Source organism: Quercus suber, unplaced genomic scaffold (assembly GCF_002906115.3).
Source record: "Quercus suber isolate HL8 unplaced genomic scaffold, Cork oak 2.0 scaffold_952, whole genome shotgun sequence".
NCBI lineage: Eukaryota > Viridiplantae > Streptophyta > Magnoliopsida > Fagales > Fagaceae > Quercus > Quercus suber.
Window position 1 is genome coordinate 30,716 of NW_027070372.1, and position 18,684 is coordinate 49,399.

At 32.8% G+C, this 18,684-nt stretch overlaps 2 protein-coding genes and 1 long non-coding RNA gene across 8 annotated transcripts; 2 read left to right on the forward strand and 1 right to left on the reverse strand.

Annotated features, from left to right (window-relative positions):
* The first annotated feature begins 887 nt into the window (after nt 1–887).
* On the forward strand, nt 888–6,266 carry LOC111996171 (small GTPase LIP1). 6 transcript variants are annotated; one of them, XM_065768508.1, is made up of 7 exons: nt 888–1,670; nt 2,987–3,078; nt 3,173–3,314; nt 4,124–4,428; nt 5,098–5,173; nt 5,320–5,386; nt 5,898–6,266. In XM_065768508.1, exons 1-7 carry the CDS (start codon nt 1,571–1,573, stop codon nt 6,010–6,012), a joined length of 897 nt encoding a protein of 298 aa, XP_065624580.1. In that variant the 5' UTR covers nt 888–1,570; the 3' UTR covers nt 6,013–6,266. The 6 variants fall into 6 exon arrangements, with proteins under 6 accessions (XP_065624580.1, XP_023883909.1, XP_065624578.1 ...); XM_024028141.2 differs by having other exon boundaries at nt 889–1,670; nt 5,848–6,266; XM_065768506.1 differs by having other exon boundaries at nt 891–1,670; nt 5,851–6,266.
* Nucleotides 6,267–6,768: 502 nt separating this feature from the next.
* On the reverse strand, nt 6,769–9,174 carry LOC136065390 (uncharacterized). The gene is made up of 2 exons (XM_065768517.1): nt 9,096–9,174; nt 6,769–7,524 (listed from the first exon to the last, which is right to left on the reverse strand). The coding sequence occupies exons 1-2, from the start codon at nt 9,130–9,132 to the stop codon at nt 6,977–6,979; spliced, it is 585 nt and encodes a 194-aa protein (XP_065624589.1). The 5' UTR covers nt 9,133–9,174; the 3' UTR covers nt 6,769–6,976.
* Nucleotides 9,175–14,491: 5,317 nt separating this feature from the next.
* On the forward strand, nt 14,492–18,107 carry LOC136065389 (uncharacterized). Its single transcript, XR_010627016.1, has 3 exons — nt 14,492–16,079; nt 16,159–16,289; nt 17,790–18,107. It is a non-coding gene; the product is annotated as an uncharacterized LOC136065389 (long non-coding RNA).
* The last annotated feature ends 577 nt before the right edge of the window (nt 18,108–18,684 follow it).

The window sequence follows — 18,684 nt, forward strand, 5'->3', positions numbered from 1 at the left end:
ATGATGTGGTATGTTGGGATTGGAGTGGTAAAATATAAGTTTTACACTACGTCCTTACAAAATTTAATCTCTTAATAACAACCTTTTCTTTTAAATATTTATATTATTTTCTTATGTATTGTTTTTTAATTATTCACCTTTTCTAGGGACAACTATATTTTAACTAATTTTCTGCTAAAAAAGGAAAAAAAGAAAAAAAAAAAACCTACACAATAAAATGATTTTTGATAGTAATTTCTTTAATGTTGCTGTATAAACTTAAAAAATCCAAAATTTTTTTATGTATATATTTTTAATTTAATTTTTAGTGTTACAAATAATGCTATCCATTCTATCCTACCTTAAACTAATTAAAACTCAATAATAAGCTTCAATTAGCTTAGTTTGTAAAGTCTCTGATGATTAATTAAGTGATTTGAGATTTAATTCATGCCTACATCAAAAACTAATTGATGTCTTGATTTAATATAAAAAATTATTATTAAGAGCAAACATCATAAAATCAAACTCTCTTAAAAAAAAAAAAAAAAAAACTCAATCATTTCTATTACTTTATATAATAGTAAAAGCCTAATTCTCAATTCTTTACCATAAAGACATGTTGCATATGAAATTTCCGAACCAACGCAATTTCACACCACTTCAACTCCACCCAATTGGTTCACTCAGTATTTATTTTTGATAAAGCAGCGCAGCGTTAAAGATTTTATGATTAAATTAGATTTTGATCTCTTCTAAACAAATTCCAATTAAACAAGTGATTTTTTTTTTTTAACAGATGCTTTAATTTAAACCTTTTTTTTTCCTACTGTATTTATTTATTAACTAATATTAAATATCCAAAAAAAATTAAGAATATGAATGAACCATTAAATTATACACGCGCTTTTACTAAGGTGAACAACACGCAGCAATAGCAAGAGAACACTATTCCTGCCTAGTTGTTCATCTTCTCCAGCAAATCCAAGCACCCACATTGGATTTCGAGCCTCACCGATCTAAACCAATTTTGCTTACCGTTTTTTATTTTGTTTCCAACATTTTTTGTTGGACCCTAAAAATAAAAAAAACACAGAACCAAAAATCCCACTCATTTCCTATTCCTTCAAATCTTGTTCTTTGTTGTCTATTATTCAATACTGAACTCCTCCATCAATTTGGAGCAAGACCCGCCTCTTGTTTTTGTGGTTTTGTGAGCTTAAACTTGTTCTTTAACTGACCCAGTTCTTATTTTTTGTGATTTCCAAAGAGACCCACTTCAAGATTTGTAGCCAGATCTATTTTGTTGCAGCTGGGGTTATTGGGTTTTTTTTTTTGGAGATGTATAGTAATGGGTTTTGTAATTCAAGCTTAGATCTTGGGCTAATCTTTGTTTAGTATGGATTTGAGATTGGGATCCGGGGTACCCAATTGGAAAACTTGTTTCTTTTCATGGAGGTTGAGTTTGTTTGATGGGACTTAGAGTTGGAGAGATTTGTGAATGTGTGAGTTTTGAGGGAGAGTGAATTGGTTGGTGGGTTTTTGTTTGTTTGGCTTTGTTTGGAGTTTGAAGTGATTTTTGGAGGAAAACATGTTTTGGAGAGGGGAGCGTGATAGGGAGAGGGAGAGCAAAGAGCAAAATGGTGGCCCACTTTCTGGTCAGGTTCGAGTGCTTGTTGTTGGTGACTCAGGTACTTGTTAACTTAATCTTCTTTCTTTGCTGTTTTGTAACTCTATGTTGGTTCTGGCAATTTTGATTGCTTTTGGTATATGTGTTGTTTTATATATGCTTGTATGGTTCTGGTAATGTGTTAGTGTGATGGAAGTTTAATGATTTCCTTATGTGTTAACCCCATATATAGAATAGGGCTGCTGAGACTTAATTTCTGTTTGAAACAATTTGGATGAATAGGAGGTGAATATTTGTATGAGTTTGCTTATTTGGATTATATTAGCGCATGAACTCTGGATCAAGAAGTGCAACTTAAGTAGACTGATTGAACTTTTATTTTTATCACTCTTACCTCCATGAACTGTAATTATACAAGATCTCATTTCATTCTCAGATGATTACTGACATTTAGAAAAGCATGCAAGAACTTAAAGTGTAGACCTATATTACTGAAACTATAGACCTATATTAATTGATGGATTGATATTCCATGACTTTTAAACTCCAAATTGGAAGTGTATGTGGCCTTTGTTTCAATCATTGTATGGCAGATGGTTGCGGGCATATATATATTTTTTTCTTATTGGAAAGTTACAGAACACATGGTAGGTTTTGAATGCATGATTTCACCCTCCATCTTGTTCATACAGGCAGAAGTTGGTGCCATTTGAGCTATAGCTCATTGGCATAGACTTGAAACTCTCACTGGTTAGGATGACTGACTTAAATGACAGAATTTACTCTGATTGAATTATTCAGTAAGACTTGTTATCAATGAGATCAGGCTTAGAGATTTATTTTTTTTATTACTGGAAAACTCTACTCTCATTGTATGTCGGGAGGACTTGGTTACTGTTGCCATACTTTTGGCAAAACCTTACCTGCCTTTACCTTAAATTAAGATTAGAATTGTAGATCTTAATAATTTCAAGAAGTATATGAATTCTTCAGGTGCTTATAACCCAGGGTGTGTGTTTCTGTATGTATGCGCATACATGTTGGTTTTCAGAACTAGGTTGTACTAGACAGTGATTGGCTCTATGCTGAGAAACTGCGTTAGTTTGAAGTTATTTTAAAGCATGCAGACTGTGATTTGAATTTGAGCTTTTTCATAGGCATTTATTTGATTTTGTGCTCGTGCCTAACATGAGATATGCTAATCTAAGTAAATGAATGACAAATGGAGGAAGACCCATAATCTGCTTTCACTACATGAGTGCTGCTTTTTGTATGTGTGTACATATAGCATTCTTTTATTCTTTTTTTTTTTTTTTTTTTTTTTGTTACTTCTCTTAATGTTTAGGTACTTATTTTCAATTCATAACCTTTTGATAGGAGTTGGGAAAACTTCTCTTGTTCATTTGATTATCAAAGGCTCCTCCATCACTCACCCTACTCAAACAATTGGGTGTACTGTTGGTGTGAAGGTAAGATTTAATATTCTTTTAATTCTGCAAGGAAATTTTAAGATGGTGCTGAAATTTAATTTTGCACCAAGTAATTGCTGTTTCTTTTATCCAGCACATTACTTATGGATATTCTGGGAGCTCTTCAAGTGGCATAAAAGGTGATGCTGAGAGAGATTTCTTTGTTGAACTATGGGATGTGTCAGGCCATGATCGTTACAAAGACTGCCGGTCTCTTTTCTATTCACAAATTAATGGTGATTACTGAATTTCCATCCTTTCACGAATGACATATTCTCCTCATAGCTAATTGTGTATGTCAAAATGACTCAAATCTAAAAAAAGAAAGAAGTCCTAAAAGAACATGTGTATGTCAAACCTGAAGAAGGTAAAAACTGTTCCAAAAGTGTAGTAATTTCCAATAAGTGATACATATATTTAGTTAATAAATACACTGCCTTGCTTAGGCTTGTCACTAGTCAGTGTATAAGTAGACATTATTGCATCTCCTGATCCTTTCAGGTTCTATACGGTGATGATCCCATATTTGACTTTCATACTATGAAAACCGAGTTTTGAGAACCCTGGGTTAGTCAGTTGGACCCATCCCGCAAGTTGCCAGTGTATTGACATCAAGTGAAGAGTAAACAAATGCATATATGCCCCAACTAAGTATTAGTTTCTCATTGAGTCTTGAGTTTGATGCTGTAGAAAAGTGAACTTAGTAAATAATCTAGAAAATTCTTCTTACTTGTTACTTGATCATAGTTATTTGGTAATTTGTTGAAAGTAAATCTGTGAAAATCAAAGATGAAGTTTAAAAAATCTATCTTTTAGAGGAAGCTTTCTGGAGCCATTTATAAAATTCTTGCTATCTCACATTTCTCATAAGTAGTAGCAGCATACTGATATTATCACTGTAGTGATACACAAATCATTCCATGGTGAGATAAAGTTCTTTTCCTAATTTCAGTTCCCATTGAAACTAATGGTGCCTCAATATTTATTGCAAACAGGGCGATCCTATGGTTTCTACTTATGGTTCTGGCATGAAATTTGGATGCAGGTATTATTTTTGTTCATGATCTCTCCCAGAGAAGGACAAAAACAAGCTTGCAGAAATGGGCAACTGAGATTACTGCAAATGGGACCTTTTCAGCTCCCCTAGGATCTGGAGGTCCCTTTGGCCTTCCTGTCCCATATATTGTTATTGGTAACAAAGCTGATATTGCTGCAAAAGAGGGTACAAGAGGAAGCAGTGGCAATCTTGTTGATGCAGCTCGCCAGTGGGTTGAGAAGCAGGGTTTGCTTCCATCCAGTGAAGAACTTCCGCTGACTGAGAGTTTTCCAGGCAGTGGAGGCCTTCTTGCAGTAAGAATTTGGACTTAATCTCTTAAGTTTCAGTGCATGAATATTTGTTCAACTTGGGGTATTTTCTCTCCTTTCTTCTTGGCTAATGCTATATTAGTGGTTTCAACATGGACCCTATAATTGAGTATCATGAGTGATGTTTTTGAGCTAAGGTGTGGCTTCTTATACAGAAAATTAAGTGTTTTTGGTTGCCATGTAAACAAGAAATGTCAGCTTCCAGAACTAATGGTCTTATTTTAATCTTAACAAATTTGGACAGAAGGACAAATTTGAAATAATGTTAAAAATTGGAGGACAATATGGTATAATTATAAGAACTGCGACTAGTTAATGAAATTGGACAATTACTTATCAACAAAAAAGAAAAAAGAAAATTGGAGAGTCAAAAGTGTTCTTTATCCTCCTATTTTCATTTTCAATTATGGGTAGTTTTATCTTGTCTGTTAGGAAGACCTGTGCAACAAATTTAAAAAAAAAAAAAAAAGGTTCCATTCCTAATTTCATATAGGAAGACCTGATGGTCATTTAACTCCTAAACTATCTTATTGAAAGGCAGGTGTAGCATGTAGTAAAACTAAAACAGTAGTATTTGATGCAACATATGTATTTATGTAATGGTGCATGTCATACTACTTTATATATGTAATGGTGTATATGTTGGACATGCAGGCTGCTAAAGAAGCAAGATATGACAAGGAAGCTGTGGTGAAATTTTTTCGTTCGGTCTGTATTCTTGGTTCTTTTTGTATGTTTTGCCCCTCCCCATTCCTTTCCTTTCCCTTCTTTTTGGGATGTCATCCAACTTTTGTGTCAACCCTTTGTTTCAGCTAATCAGAAGAAGATACTTTTCAGATGACTTATCTGTACAAACTCCTTGGTCTATTTCTTCAGTGCAGAGAGTCTCACATCGTTTAGATGAAGATTTAAGTGATGAGGATCAGTCTTATAAGAATACGAGGTACTCTCTGCCGAACACTTACAATTTCTGATTTGTTTTCAATTCAGAGCTTGTTTATACTACAATCACAATAATCATCGTTGTCAGCCGCATCATCTTGTGCTGAAGTATGCTTGATTAAAATTAGATCTTTTGCATTTGATAGATTATGGTAATTGATTTTTAGACTCTATATGATTACATTTCAATTTGTTTATAATAGCTCTTTGGGTTTGCCTTTATTTAATTTATCAAAAAGATGGAGGAAAGGACAAGAACCCTGAAATCTTTTTCTATGAAGGGTTTTGTATGGTAGTTTATTTTTATTGGTAGTTACAAGTCTTACTGATTGACTCCTTTGATACGCTGCTTTCTCTCTCTATGGCATGAATTCTTTATCTTATCATTTGTTGTCTTTCTACTTTTAATTTGTTTTCAGTCACCCTATGTGTAGCTATGCTTACCAATATATTTACTGCCAGCAGCTTAAGTGATGATCCTTACAAATACAACGTGTTTCCTCCCCTTCCAGCACAACGCAATCTCACACCACCTCCCACGCTTTATCCTCAGCAGCCAGTTTCAGTTTCAGAAAGTTACAGCCTCCCCAGATTTTCCCTGACTGGCTCTTCAGAGTTCAGCAGTAATGCCAGATCAAAGCGCTCAGATATAAACGTGTGATGATCACTGCCTCTAACTGCAAAGATTGCACATATAAGCTGTTAATCCATTTCTTTGCCATGCTGGTTAAACGTTTTATTGATTCTTTTATATCTACAAGCTTTCCCATAGTAAGTGGTTTTTGTCATACCATTAATTAAAGTGTATGATAATTAATTGTTGAACCTGAAACTACAGGTGATTTTTTGTAATTGAACTCTCTTAATTTTTTTCTTAGTAATTCTGTTTGTAAAGCATTTTTTAAATGTACAAGTGAAAAATTACTTTGGATAATGAATATAGTGAACCTTGACATATATTTTCGAGTGCTTCTGGTATCAATTGACCTTTTATGGTCATAAAGCTGAAACCTACAATATAGCAAACTTATACTTTCCCTACTTTTAAATTTTAATCTTAGTGGTGTTTTGGCAAACTGGCAAGAGTTTATTTTGTAACTTTATTGAGTAAAAGTTGGCTCAAAAAAAAGCTCGGTTGTTATGTAAAATGTTCTTTTCTGATTTTTAATTTGAAATTAAATTCTGTAATTTTGGAGCTTGAAGATTCAAAGTTCTCTCTAATTTATTTTTATGAAAGAATCCAAGGAACTAGCTAATAACAACTTTTTGCGTAGGTTTACCGTTAACAATCATCTTGATGAAAAGAGCAAGAGTTGGCTTCCAAGTGAATTGCAGTTTCCTGACATAGAAATATAGAATATGAATTGTAGAAATTTGCATCACTATAGAGTATTACATAAAAAATACAAAAATCATTTGACTAACTAAAGATTGACAAACTTTAGCTCTATATTGGTTCGAATCTAAACGTTGTAGTTTTTTCCACTAAAGAATTATCAGGAGCTAAAGAGTCATTGAGTGCTTAGATTGGTTAACATGTCCATATTGCTCCCTGCTTTCTAAGACTAAAATGCATAAGGCTCTCCCATATTCATTTTTCCTCTGGGAATAGTTGTTCAAAAATTGGCAACCGACGAGTTGTCCTGTTTGGATTATATAAGAAGTCATCCACAAAATGATGAAATGCCCTCCTATAATGAAACTCCATCTCTGGGCTCATGTGCTCTGGTTTTTCTGGCATTATGCCTTCCCTATATGGTGACCAATTCTCAACTGAAGTAGTGCACTTCTCATTTGTCCCTCTTGTTATTAGTATCTCCTGCTGCTGCTGCTGCTGCTGCTGCTGCGGTGTGTTTATAAACTTGCTCTCGGTTTGCTTCTTGTCTCTTGTTGTTAGCATCTGCTGTTGTGTTATGTTTTGGGTGGTCTTGTTTGTGGTCTTTCTCTTGCCATCCATGTATGGTGGTGACCAAGCCTCAACTGAGGTGCACTTTTCATTTGTCCCTCTTGTTCCTCTAGTTGTTGGCATCTGCTGCTGCTGCTGCGGTATGTTTCCGGTGGTCTTGTTAATGGCCTTGGTCTTGGTTTTCTTCTCGTAAGATGACATTGTTAATGCTTGAGAATAAGAAAGAGTTTTACCTGCTTGAGAATAAGAAAATTATTAGATAACAAATAGACACAACACAATCAATATGAATTTCGAGTGAATAATTATTCAACACACCTGTGAATCTCTCTTCTTATATAATAATGTCTCACATTAATTAAATTAATTAGGAGATCCATTATTAATGAGATATGAGAGAGTACCATTTTATGAGAACATATACTAGTAAGATTACAATTTTTTTATTATTTTTTATTTTTTATAATATAAATACAATACAATTTGAACACAAGTCTTTTATTCAATGACAAAAAATCGAGCTAATAAATTGAACCCACAAAAATTAATATCTTAATACTACTCGGACAAATAATTATTTTTAATTGGATTAAATTAGATCCTTTTGCTGTACCCCATATCTATGGTTTGAATCCAACTTCTCTACTGCCTATATGCATAGACAATAACAACAAACACAACCTTACTCCCAAAATCATTATAATATATAATATATAATTGGCAGCAAAAAGATATACATATATACGTAGTAATAGGATTAGGATTATTAGTACAATTTGGACTGAGATAATATCATGAATCTTGATTTGAATAATATCATGGGTTTGGGTTTTAACTTTCAATATCTTTAACATTAACTTTGTTTATGTCATTACGCCACGGCATGCAACAATCTAATTTAAGTGATCAAACGAGTAAATTTCATTTAAGTATATTTAATGTTATTACATCCTAAATTTCGTCGAGTTATTAAGAATAGATTGCAAATCGATTTTACAAACTTTGATCAATTAATCCAATTCCAACCCAAAATTTTGCAGTTATTGTACCAAATTCAGTTCTAACCTAATTTAGTGCCTACTTATATATGTATCTAATTAAGCCTACCAATTTGTTGTCGCGAACCAATGCAACCAGTAAAACTAACAAACATGATTATTTTTTTTTACCCCCCAAAATAAAAGAGAAAATTTAAGGCCGTGAAACATAACCCACCCAAAACCCATTCCATAAAGCTTTAAACCCTGATAGTGTGGTGTGGTGTAGGGTTAGAATAACCACAAAGCCTACCCATGCAAAAGAGATTTGAAGATTATTATAAGAAAATCTTCCGAAGAAGTTTATGTTTCTATTTGTGATTACTTGTATTCTATAAAGAACATAATAAAATTAATCACCAAGAAGATTAAAAGAAAGTGAATGAGAGAGAAACATAAAGAATTCATACATAGATACAAAATTCCACATATATTTACAATGTGGCAGAAGCTGTGCAAGTGCAATATTATGTGTGTTTTATATAATATATGCATAAACATCATATAAAAATACATACTGTTATCAGAGGCATTCAACAAAAAGAAGGTATCTTTATACTGTTATCAGAAGCATTCACAGAAAAGAAGGTATCTTTATAGTTTTTGCTTGGGTACCAAGAAACATACTGATCACGCACAGGCTATATATAAAACTCAAAATACAAACAAAGATCCACAAAACACAGATATGGAAGAAAGAATATAAACGAAAAAGAAATACAGATTGAGACTATAAAAATAAAAGTTGAAAAAAGATCAACACGTACCAGCAGAGGACGAAGAGTTTGTACTTTGTGGAAACATAAGAAATTAAAGACAGTAGAAACAAGAAGAAAGGGCTGTGAGAGGGTTTTGGTGTTATGTTATGTATATATATACAGTATACTACTAAGTACAAGCTTTGTCGGCTTCTCACCCAAAAAAGAAAAAAAAAAAAAGCTAGGTCGGTTCGCAATGCTCTTCTTTGTGCCTAAAGAGAAGGGCTGAGATTTGATTCGTTTTTTATCTAAAAGAATTTAATTAATTAATCTATAAATACAGAGCTACATATGTGGATTTCAGACCAAAAGATTTTGCGCAAGTTTTTGGGTGTGTTTGCTTCAGTTTTTTTAAATTAGGCTTTTGAAAAAGTGAGTGTTTTAAAAAGTGCGATATGATATTAGACTTTTTAAAAAAGTTAAGTATTTGATAAAAACTGTTAAAAAATTATTTTTGAAAAAAAAGAGTGTTTGGTAGTATTTATAAAAGTAGCAGTTTGAGTTGTAAATTATCAAAAAAGGACAATGTATATATAAGAGAATTTATTTCATACTTAAACCAACTACTTAATAATACTTACTTAAAAAAATTACTTAATAATAATAATAATAATAATAATAATAACAATAATAATTTATTGTTTACTAAAATTTGTTGTAAAAATATTGCTAACTAAAATTTGTTATACAAATATTTTAAAGATAGCATTTCTCTAATATAATTTTTTTTTTCATAAACCTACTTAAAAAAAAAAAAATTGTTCAAGCCTGTGCCCCACACCACACGTATAACCAACACAAAACCTTTTTTTTTTCTCCTTTTTTTTCTCAGCCACATCTTCTTCACCTTTTGTCTTCTTTATTTGTCCCTTATCTCTATTTTCCTCCACACAGCACACACTTCTTCACATTTTTTCTTCTTTCAAGTTTCAACACCTCTCTCTGTCTCTCTGTCTCTCTGTCTAACTCTGTTTCACATCCTCTAAACTATTACTTCATCAAAGGGGAGAGAGTGAGAACCGAGAAAGATCAAAATGAAAGATAGAGAGATCTTGGCAAATCCAAAGAAAATGAAAAACAACAAAGATAGAGAGGTGGTCGCTGGTCATTGACTGAAGATTGGATCAAAGTAGAGCAAACAAAAGGGAGATACTGCATAAGGAAAGATTTTGCTATATTCCGATGTTTTTTTGTTTTGCATTTTGAGGAATCCTAATTTGCAAGGGATTGATTATTATTATTATTTTTTTTTCCTTAGCTGATTTGGGAATTTGTTATAGATTTTTTTGTATTAGGATTTAGAAATTTGTTATTGAATTGAACCTAGGCTAGACGCTATTTTTGTGTGGTCTTTGTAGCAATTAATTTATTAAAGGGTTCTGGGGCTGCAAATGATGATCTTCCTTGAGAAATTTAAGAAAACACAATGGGCAATTTGGAAATAGGTGATGGTTTTCCAACGGTAATGTTTAAAAGCCCTTTGGCTTTTGCAAAAGCAACTGAGAGCTGCCTTACTATAAAAGTGCTATTCCTTCACAAATTCAAAATGTAGTGTTTTTTAGAAAAAGTAACTTTCAAACCTTACCAAATGTGCTTTTAATTTTTTTGGTTTCAAAAAGCCTATTTCAGCTTCTAAAAGTTGAAACAAACGCACACTTTAGGTCAATAGACTAAAGGCATTGATTTTTCTTTTCTTCTTTATAGATTTTTTTAAAAATAATATTGGATTTTATTTATACAAACTTCTCTATGAAAAAAAAAAGAAAAAACCCTTCTCTAAAAATATGTCTAAACTTAGGCTCTATTTATTTCGGCATTAACGTTTTCTGGAAAATAATCCATTTTTTAGAGAGTATTTTCTAAAAAACTATATTATTTTTTGGTGTTTGGTATTAATCTTGAAAATGGGCTTGAGAATGTTTTTTGGTGTTTTTTATAACATTTCTTTTATAATTTAAAACATATATAATATGTGTATTGTGTAAACCCACCTAATATAATCAATATAATAAAATAATAATAAAAAATTAAGAATGAATTTGGTTTTCAAACTAAAATTTTGACAATAGATACAGTTAAAATTAGCTATCCAATTTTCATGATCTTAAATACTCATCTTGCTCATGTATATAAACAATAATGTACATAATATATATATATATATATATATAAACCATACTCCTCATAATTCAAAATAACCATTATAACCTTAAGAACCATTTTGAATAGTTCAAAATGCCACATAGGCCTCATAGGTTTACTGGCAAACTAATATAGCACAAATAGTTTGATAAATATACCAAAAATTGTTATAGAATTATTGATCGATCCGTGAGGAGAATGAAAATAAAAACCTTATTAAAGAATGGTGTTAAAGAGGGGAGAAGAAATAGGGAGAAAAAAGAGAAGACAGATAGATAGAGAGAGAAATTTGTGGGAAGAGAAGAGGCCTAAAGGGGTGATAGTAAGGGTGTGAGAAAAGAGAAAAAATAAAGGAAGGAATAGAAGTGAGAGAGTTTATTGTGAGAAAGGCTAAATGAGTGAAATAAAATATTTTTTCCTTGGTTAGAAGAATATAATATTTATAGGAGCTATGCACTGTGTGAGAGAGAGATTGTTTTTTTTTTTTTTTTTGGGAAAACAACCTATAGAAAATAACCCTTATTTTTATAAGAGTTTTCCTTTGACTAAAGATAGCTTTTCGTTGACCAAATTTTCTTTATGCTACCAAATACTGAAAAATGTGGAAAATAATCTTTATAGAATGTTTTCTAGCGAAACAAACAGAGCGTAAGAAAAAAATTATTATATTAATTAAAGATTCCTTAAATTTTGATCAACAGATTTCTTAAATTCAGATCAAACACTACTTTGGAGACTAGAAAATTCTTAGATACTCCCGACGTGTGAGGAGTATGAAGAAATTGTGCTCTCTTCTCTCACATTCATGGTGGACCCCATCATGAATGTGAGAGGAAGGAGCATCATTTTCCGTACGTCAAGAGTACCTAAGAATTACTATTAGAGACTAGAGAGGCTAATCAATATGTTGATGCGCTAGTAAATTTCAATTAGGGTGTGTTTGTTTTGGCTTCAAATCACTTCTGAAAATGCTTTTCCGTAAAAGTGTGTGTTGGGTTGCGCATGGAAAATAGAATTTTCCGAAAAATCATTTACTTTGACGGTAAAATAGCCCGTTTGACCCGAAAAATATTTTCAGCTTCTGTTTTACCTTCAAATCATTTTCGGAGATGCGTAAAGAGAGAGAGAGAGAGAGAGAGAGAGAGAGATTGCGCTGTCGAGTTCAAGATCGCGCTGGAAAATTAGATCGTCGTCCTCGTCCCCTCCACACGACGATGAGATCGTACCACAAACCCACGAACTGATCGACCCACCTCGTCCACCAGCGAGATCGCACCACGAACCCACGAACCGATTGACCGATCCCTCATCCTCACCGACCCATCCCACTTCGCTAACCCACCCTTAAGCCGATCTGTCCACCGGCGAGTCTCATTACGCCGATTGCACCGCAACGATCAAGCAAAGATCGAACCTAGTCACATCACACCCTCAATTTGACTGGATTTGATGATTTTTTTTCTTTGGTTTTGCTTCTTTTGTATTTGTGGACTGAGAAATGATATTATATATTTGTTTGGAAGCTGAGAAAATGTGAGCAACAAGTAGAAAATGTGTTTTCTATAGTATTTTCAAGAATACAGCAAAACACTAAAAAATATTTTTCAAAGCATTTTTTGAAATGCAACCAAACACTTGAAAATATTTTCCTTTCCGAAAAATAGCATTTCTGGAAAATATTTTACATGAACCAAACACAGCCTTAGTTCAATTCATAAAATTTCTTATTATTGAAGAATGGATTTGGGATTGAATTTTGTTTACCCAAAAAAAAAAAAAATCAATTAATATCTTGGCTTGATGATATTGAGCAATCATCATGAAATAAACACCAAAATTTTCAAACCCTTTTGTGTCTAAAAAAAGGAGTTGACAAAGAGAAAGTGTCAATACTCAATCATGAACCTCCTTAGTGAGATTACTTTTATTATTACTTGGCATGTTTTAAATTAGATGGAATTTGTTGGTTCAACAAATTATTGTGTTAGTAATTTAGACTTTGTAATACTTGATTGTTAAAAATTTTGGGGTGAAATTTTTTATTAGTAGTGTTAAAGATTTGCTGTATTTTCATTGAGTATTGCTTGATAAAGAAATTCTTTGTGTTTTAAAATATTAATATTATTTATTATTAAACATTTTACAAAATGCCTTGTAGACCAAGGTAGTGTAAAGTCTTGTAGGGCAAGTTGCCCCAATCTGAGAGACCGGGTAAGGCAACATCTTTAGGAAATGATAAAAGAGAAAGTCAACCAAGATTTCACCTCTTTTAATCTCATTGATATTATATATATATATATATATTAAAGAACATACTTTTTGTCAATTTATAGAAATATAAAATTTGCGTGTGCTTGAAAAATTCTGTGATTATAGTTATACTTATATTTCACTTTTAAAAAGGAAAAAAAGGAAAAAAGAAAAAGAAAAAGAAAGTGAAACTTACCAACAATAAGTAAATTAGGTTTATCAATTAATTTATTTTTTAAAAATAATCTTCTAACTTTGCAATTTCAAACCTTTCCCTCTTAGACTCTTAAGTGCATGTGTAAAAAAAGTGTTTGAATTTAATTGAGTAACGAAGCTATATATCATTTTATTTTATTTTATATTTTATTTTTGAGAAGGGCTATATCTTGTTATTATATGATTCACTGATTCCCAATCTCACTCTCTCTTCCTTTCAAGGCAAAATTTGCCAAACAGTATAATATTGGGAAAATTTTACGCAGATGGCATGCTTTCAAAGTTTATTAGTTAGTTGAACTGTTTTTTGAAAATTGTGTACAACAAAATCGACTTCCAGCCAAAATTCCAGCCAAAATTGAGTTTACTATACTCAACTTCCTTTTTTATCCATCCCAGAGCTAATTTTCAGTAGAAAGTCGAGTATATTAAACTCAATTTTGGCGATTTTGGCTGGAACTCGATTTTGCTATACTTGATTTTCAAAAAACAATCCAATTAACTAATAAACTTTGAACGCATGCCATCCACCAAAATTTTTTTCAGAATCATACCATTTGGCAAATTTTGCTTCCTTTCAACGCTTCTTTAGCAAATGGATATGAGTTGTGAGATTCGTGGAAGAACAGATGCGATGCTAACATTGTCAAGGTGATATTTGTTCACTTCTCTACTCTGTTAACTAAGAAATCTAGTTTACCAGGTCATTGGTGATTGCCTGATGTCAAACGCAAAGTTTTTGGTACTCTTACAGTTGTTGCACCGATGTGGGCTCAACCTCGCAATCACTAAGATAGAATTTTGAAATTCTTTTTGATATTTTCAGCTATTGATTATATGATTTTGAAATCTTGATTTTCTCTTTGTCCATAGATAGAACAAGAAAAAACATTGTTGTACAATGCTTGGTTGCCCACTTTAGAAAAAACACACATAAATTACATCTTCTTAACTACGAATAGCTCACATCTAGAGAGCTCTTTGATTCCACATATGTTTTTTTTTTCTTCTTTGGCTGAAAATCTTGCTGGCGTCTAAACCGTAAGTACTTTTTGAATTGCATGACTCCCCTTAATTTATAGAATTCATTACTCCATATGTTAGTATCCATGTTTGTTCTTGCCAAGAGCCTTGTATCTCAACATGCACATCCTGATGTTTCCAACAGAGGCATTAGGGTTCATCATCTTGACTCCATGTTCAGTATATTAGGAAACACTTAACATTGTGTGATGTTTGAATTGTGCTTCATCTTTCACATTTCTGGACCAATTCTACAATGTCACTGGTGCATGAGGACTACTTTCCTACTATGCTTGCAGAAGTTTTCTTTTTTATCATCACGGCTCAATATTGATTATATTAGGAAATGGTTACATCAATGATGGCTTTAAAATGTTCTTTTTTTTTTTTACATTTTTGGTCTTATTTTTATGATGTCACTTGCATATGTGGACCACTTTCCTGAAGTGAGCAATTGACAATCAATTGAACTTAGCATGTGATGAATTTCTTTCATTAAAAATTGAGATAAACTATTAGCTACTTTAGCTTTTGCTTCGTGATTCTTGATGTACATGAAACATGTAGCAATGTGAGGTGGTTCAAGGTAGTAGTCCTTATATTTCCTCTGCTTTTTCTATGCCCCCCCAGCCCGGTAGAAAAATCTGTTATGGTATTTTTCTATCTCATGAAGTCACAATGTTATGATTATGATGTCATATTCCTCTTTACTTTATTAGGTGTTTTTCCCTCTCTTGTTTAGGATGCCCCTTCTATGAAGAGAGGAATCTTGGTATATTATTGTCTCTTATTCTTCCCAGCTCTGTGTGGATTTTAGGCATATAGATGTTTCTCTCAATCTTGATGAATCTTTTGCTTCCTAGCCATTAATTAATCATGAATCATAACTTGAAGAAAGTTAATATGATTTCGCTGGTGATAATAAAGGTGTTGCACAGGAAGAAGAATGCATAGGATGAATGACTTGTGAATAAATATCATATTATTATTTGGGTATAATTGTTTGATCGACTATGGTCCTCTGCCATTCAACTTCCTTTACCCATTTTCTTTTCATGAAAGGTCTTGCTAATAACCTTCCGAACTGCTAATGCCCAGTCTGGTCACAAAATCATATGAGAACAATATGCAAATGCTAAGGTGCTGTAAGCTGGTTGACATATGTTATCGTAGAAGAACCATAGATGGTTAAATAGTTATGAAAATAATAGTTATACTAATCCGGTTGTGCTTTTTGATAACAAGACTAAGGATGAAAGCAAGAGGGTTGAATAGGTTCAGAAGCTTCTCTTGCTTGTAAACATGGTAATAGCACAAAATGGTGGACAACCATGTACAGATGAGATATTTGCTGAACAGAAGGTCATTATTACATTAATTCTCATATTTTCATCAAAATTTCTATGAAAGTATCATTCTAACAAATTCGATCATTTAGCAGGAGGAGGCCATGAAACTATGCAATCAATAGGAACATGTTGATTCTTTGAAAGGTTACTCTGAACGAGAAATATTAGAGTTAAAGGATAATATCTTTCATACGAGGAGCAGCTCAAACAAATTGCTTAGATGGTATCTTCAATGCTCCTCTATTTTACATATTTTTGCCACCTGCATCTATCTTCTCACACTTGGTATACTTTTGTCATCAATGTGTTAAAATCAGAACCTGGGTAAGGAGTGCACTACTGCACTCTTAATCCATGACTGTTGAAGACCACCCTACCTTCAGCAAAAGATGTCTTATCAGGCACCTTGATTAAATTATGCAGAAACATATTTTGTTCTTTTATCTGCTTGTTAGACATGAGTGTGAAGCTGCATTAGTTGATCTAAGTTGCTCCTGTTAATATATATATATATATATATAAGTTGCTTCTTCATTTTTTACTTGGTCACAACTCAAGACCCATCAGGTTTTGTGAGTGACTTACCAATAAAAAGAAATGGTATGTACACGAGGTGTATATAATTGAATAATTGCTGAATCCATCCCTAGCTAATATAGGACTTAGATGAATTCACCAAAACATGTGCTGTACTTTGTTCAGGCCCACCTTTGCTTTATGCTTTGAACCGATGCTCTATGAGACCTTTGTGATTAAGTGCCTCTTGAGCAACCTGGGCACATGCTTTCCAAGAAAAATTTTTACCCTCCTTCTACTAATTATACACATTTTAGACTTGTAGTTTATTTGCTGAAGTGGACCTTGATTGAATCTGTCTATCTATCAGTTATGTCCTACTCCTAGAATCTCATAAGGTGATGATTACCTGTAATGACCCAAAGTAAAGTGCTAGCCACTTGAAAGGATTAGTCTAGTCACAATTGAGGCTCCTTGTAATTGTTTATAAAGCTAGTATAAGCCCAATGTGGGACTAATTACAACAACGCAATTAATTCAATAACAATCCGCGGCATCATATTATCAATCAATGTGAAATGGATGACATGCTGTTCGTGTCAACTTCGTTGATTTCACAAGTAATAAATTGCATTTTGAGTTGGTGAGTTTGGAATTTTGGAGAATGTGGACTTTTTAATAACATAGAAGTTGGTGAAGTAGGATTTGGTGTTTACCACATCAATAATTCTTGGTGAAAGAAAATAATAAGGATCGGTGCTTATAACTTAATATCATTCTCTTTGCACTCAAGCAGCTTATAGTTTATGCTCTCATTATTTGGTTCTGGTTGTCCTTTCTTTTTCTTTTATCTTTAAGGATTAATTGGTCATTTGCAAGTAGTTGAAAGATCTTTCTGTGTGTGTGTTGGTTTTGCCCTGTTTAGTTTGAATACTAGAAGCCATTTTTTAGATGGTTTAAAAGATTTATAACTACATGTATCTAATGAGGTAATCTAAAGTTCTAAACCATTTAGCAAACTGCTGTGCACAACTTATGTATATCACAAGACCTTGATTTAGGTGGAAAATGGTTAGTGTAAGCTGTAAGGTGGGTGGGCTTGTGGTGTTGTGTTTAATTTTCAGGTTCAAATCTTCCTTTGTGAAGAAAATTACTTTTGGATTGTTACTTTAATTTGTCTAGTAATGAATGATGCATTTTTCTGTAGGTCAAGACAAAGCTTAGAGAGACAACTACTAGTCTTGAGCAACAATTGGCAGAAGAGCAAACGTCTGAGGGCTGAAGAGCTTGCGCATTTAACTCAAATGAAATCAAATGATGAAATTCTTAAGCTCAGAGAACATAAAGAGAAAGTGGAGGAGGAACTCCATAAGAGAAGTAAGAATCGGTGTGTCATTCTATGAGGTAAAGATTATAAAGACAATGTGTTGTGGAGTTCAGATCATCAGGAATATATTTTTTTTCCTCCCTTTTCTGTTTTTTGTGGACTTTTCTTAAGCTATTGCTTGCAAATTTATCTAATCATCAAAAGATTTGATCTGTATGTATCTGTTTACAATTCCTGCTTAGAATGAAAACAAGAATATATAATATAGATATGTTTTTATTGACCTTTTTTAACTTAGCCAATTGAATCTAATTGTAGTCTTTCATAATACTATCCTACCTAGTTCTGGGGAAAAAGGACTTATACTACAGCCTTTTGCATATCCCACCAATTGATGGACCTTGTTGGAGGCAGATGCCATGAGATATTCCTGATTACCTATTAAAATTTTGTACCTATATCATTTAACTGTACCGGTACCCTTGAATTATAATGCAACCATGGGGCCTTTTGGCTTTGGGTGCCATAAGTCATGCCAGTACTAGGTGTGCTTCCTCTTCCTACTATCATGTACTTGAATCTTCTACTCCTAGCAACCATTTTTGAGCTTCAATAGCTTCATGATTCACCCACAATGATAACAAAATGGTTCTATTCTATGACTGGCCGCCAAAGCATGATTTTAGATGCCGTAACACTTTCCATAACCATTTTTTAGTTAGAGGTTTTGAGGTGACGTAGACTGAGTTGTGGATTGACCTCTCTCTCTCTCTCT

Coding starts and splice junctions, on each gene's coding strand:
- LOC111996171 (XM_024028125.2), top strand. CDS start 1,571: ATGTTTTGGAGAGGGGAGCGTGATAGGGAGAGGGAGAGCAAAGAGCAA. Junction 3,315..4,123: donor TTTCTATTCACAAATTAATG/GTGATTACTGAA, acceptor ATTTGGATGCAG/GTATTATTTTTGTTCATGAT. Junction 5,387..5,847: donor CAGTCTTATAAGAATACGAG/GTACTCTCTGCC, acceptor ATTTACTGCCAG/CAGCTTAAGTGATGATCCTT.
- LOC136065390 (XM_065768517.1), bottom strand. CDS start 9,132: ATGTTTCCACAAAGTACAAACTCTTCGTCCTCTGCTG. Junction 7,525..9,095: donor AAACTCTTCGTCCTCTGCTG/GTACGTGTTGAT, acceptor ATTCTCAAGCAG/GTAAAACTCTTTCTTATTCT.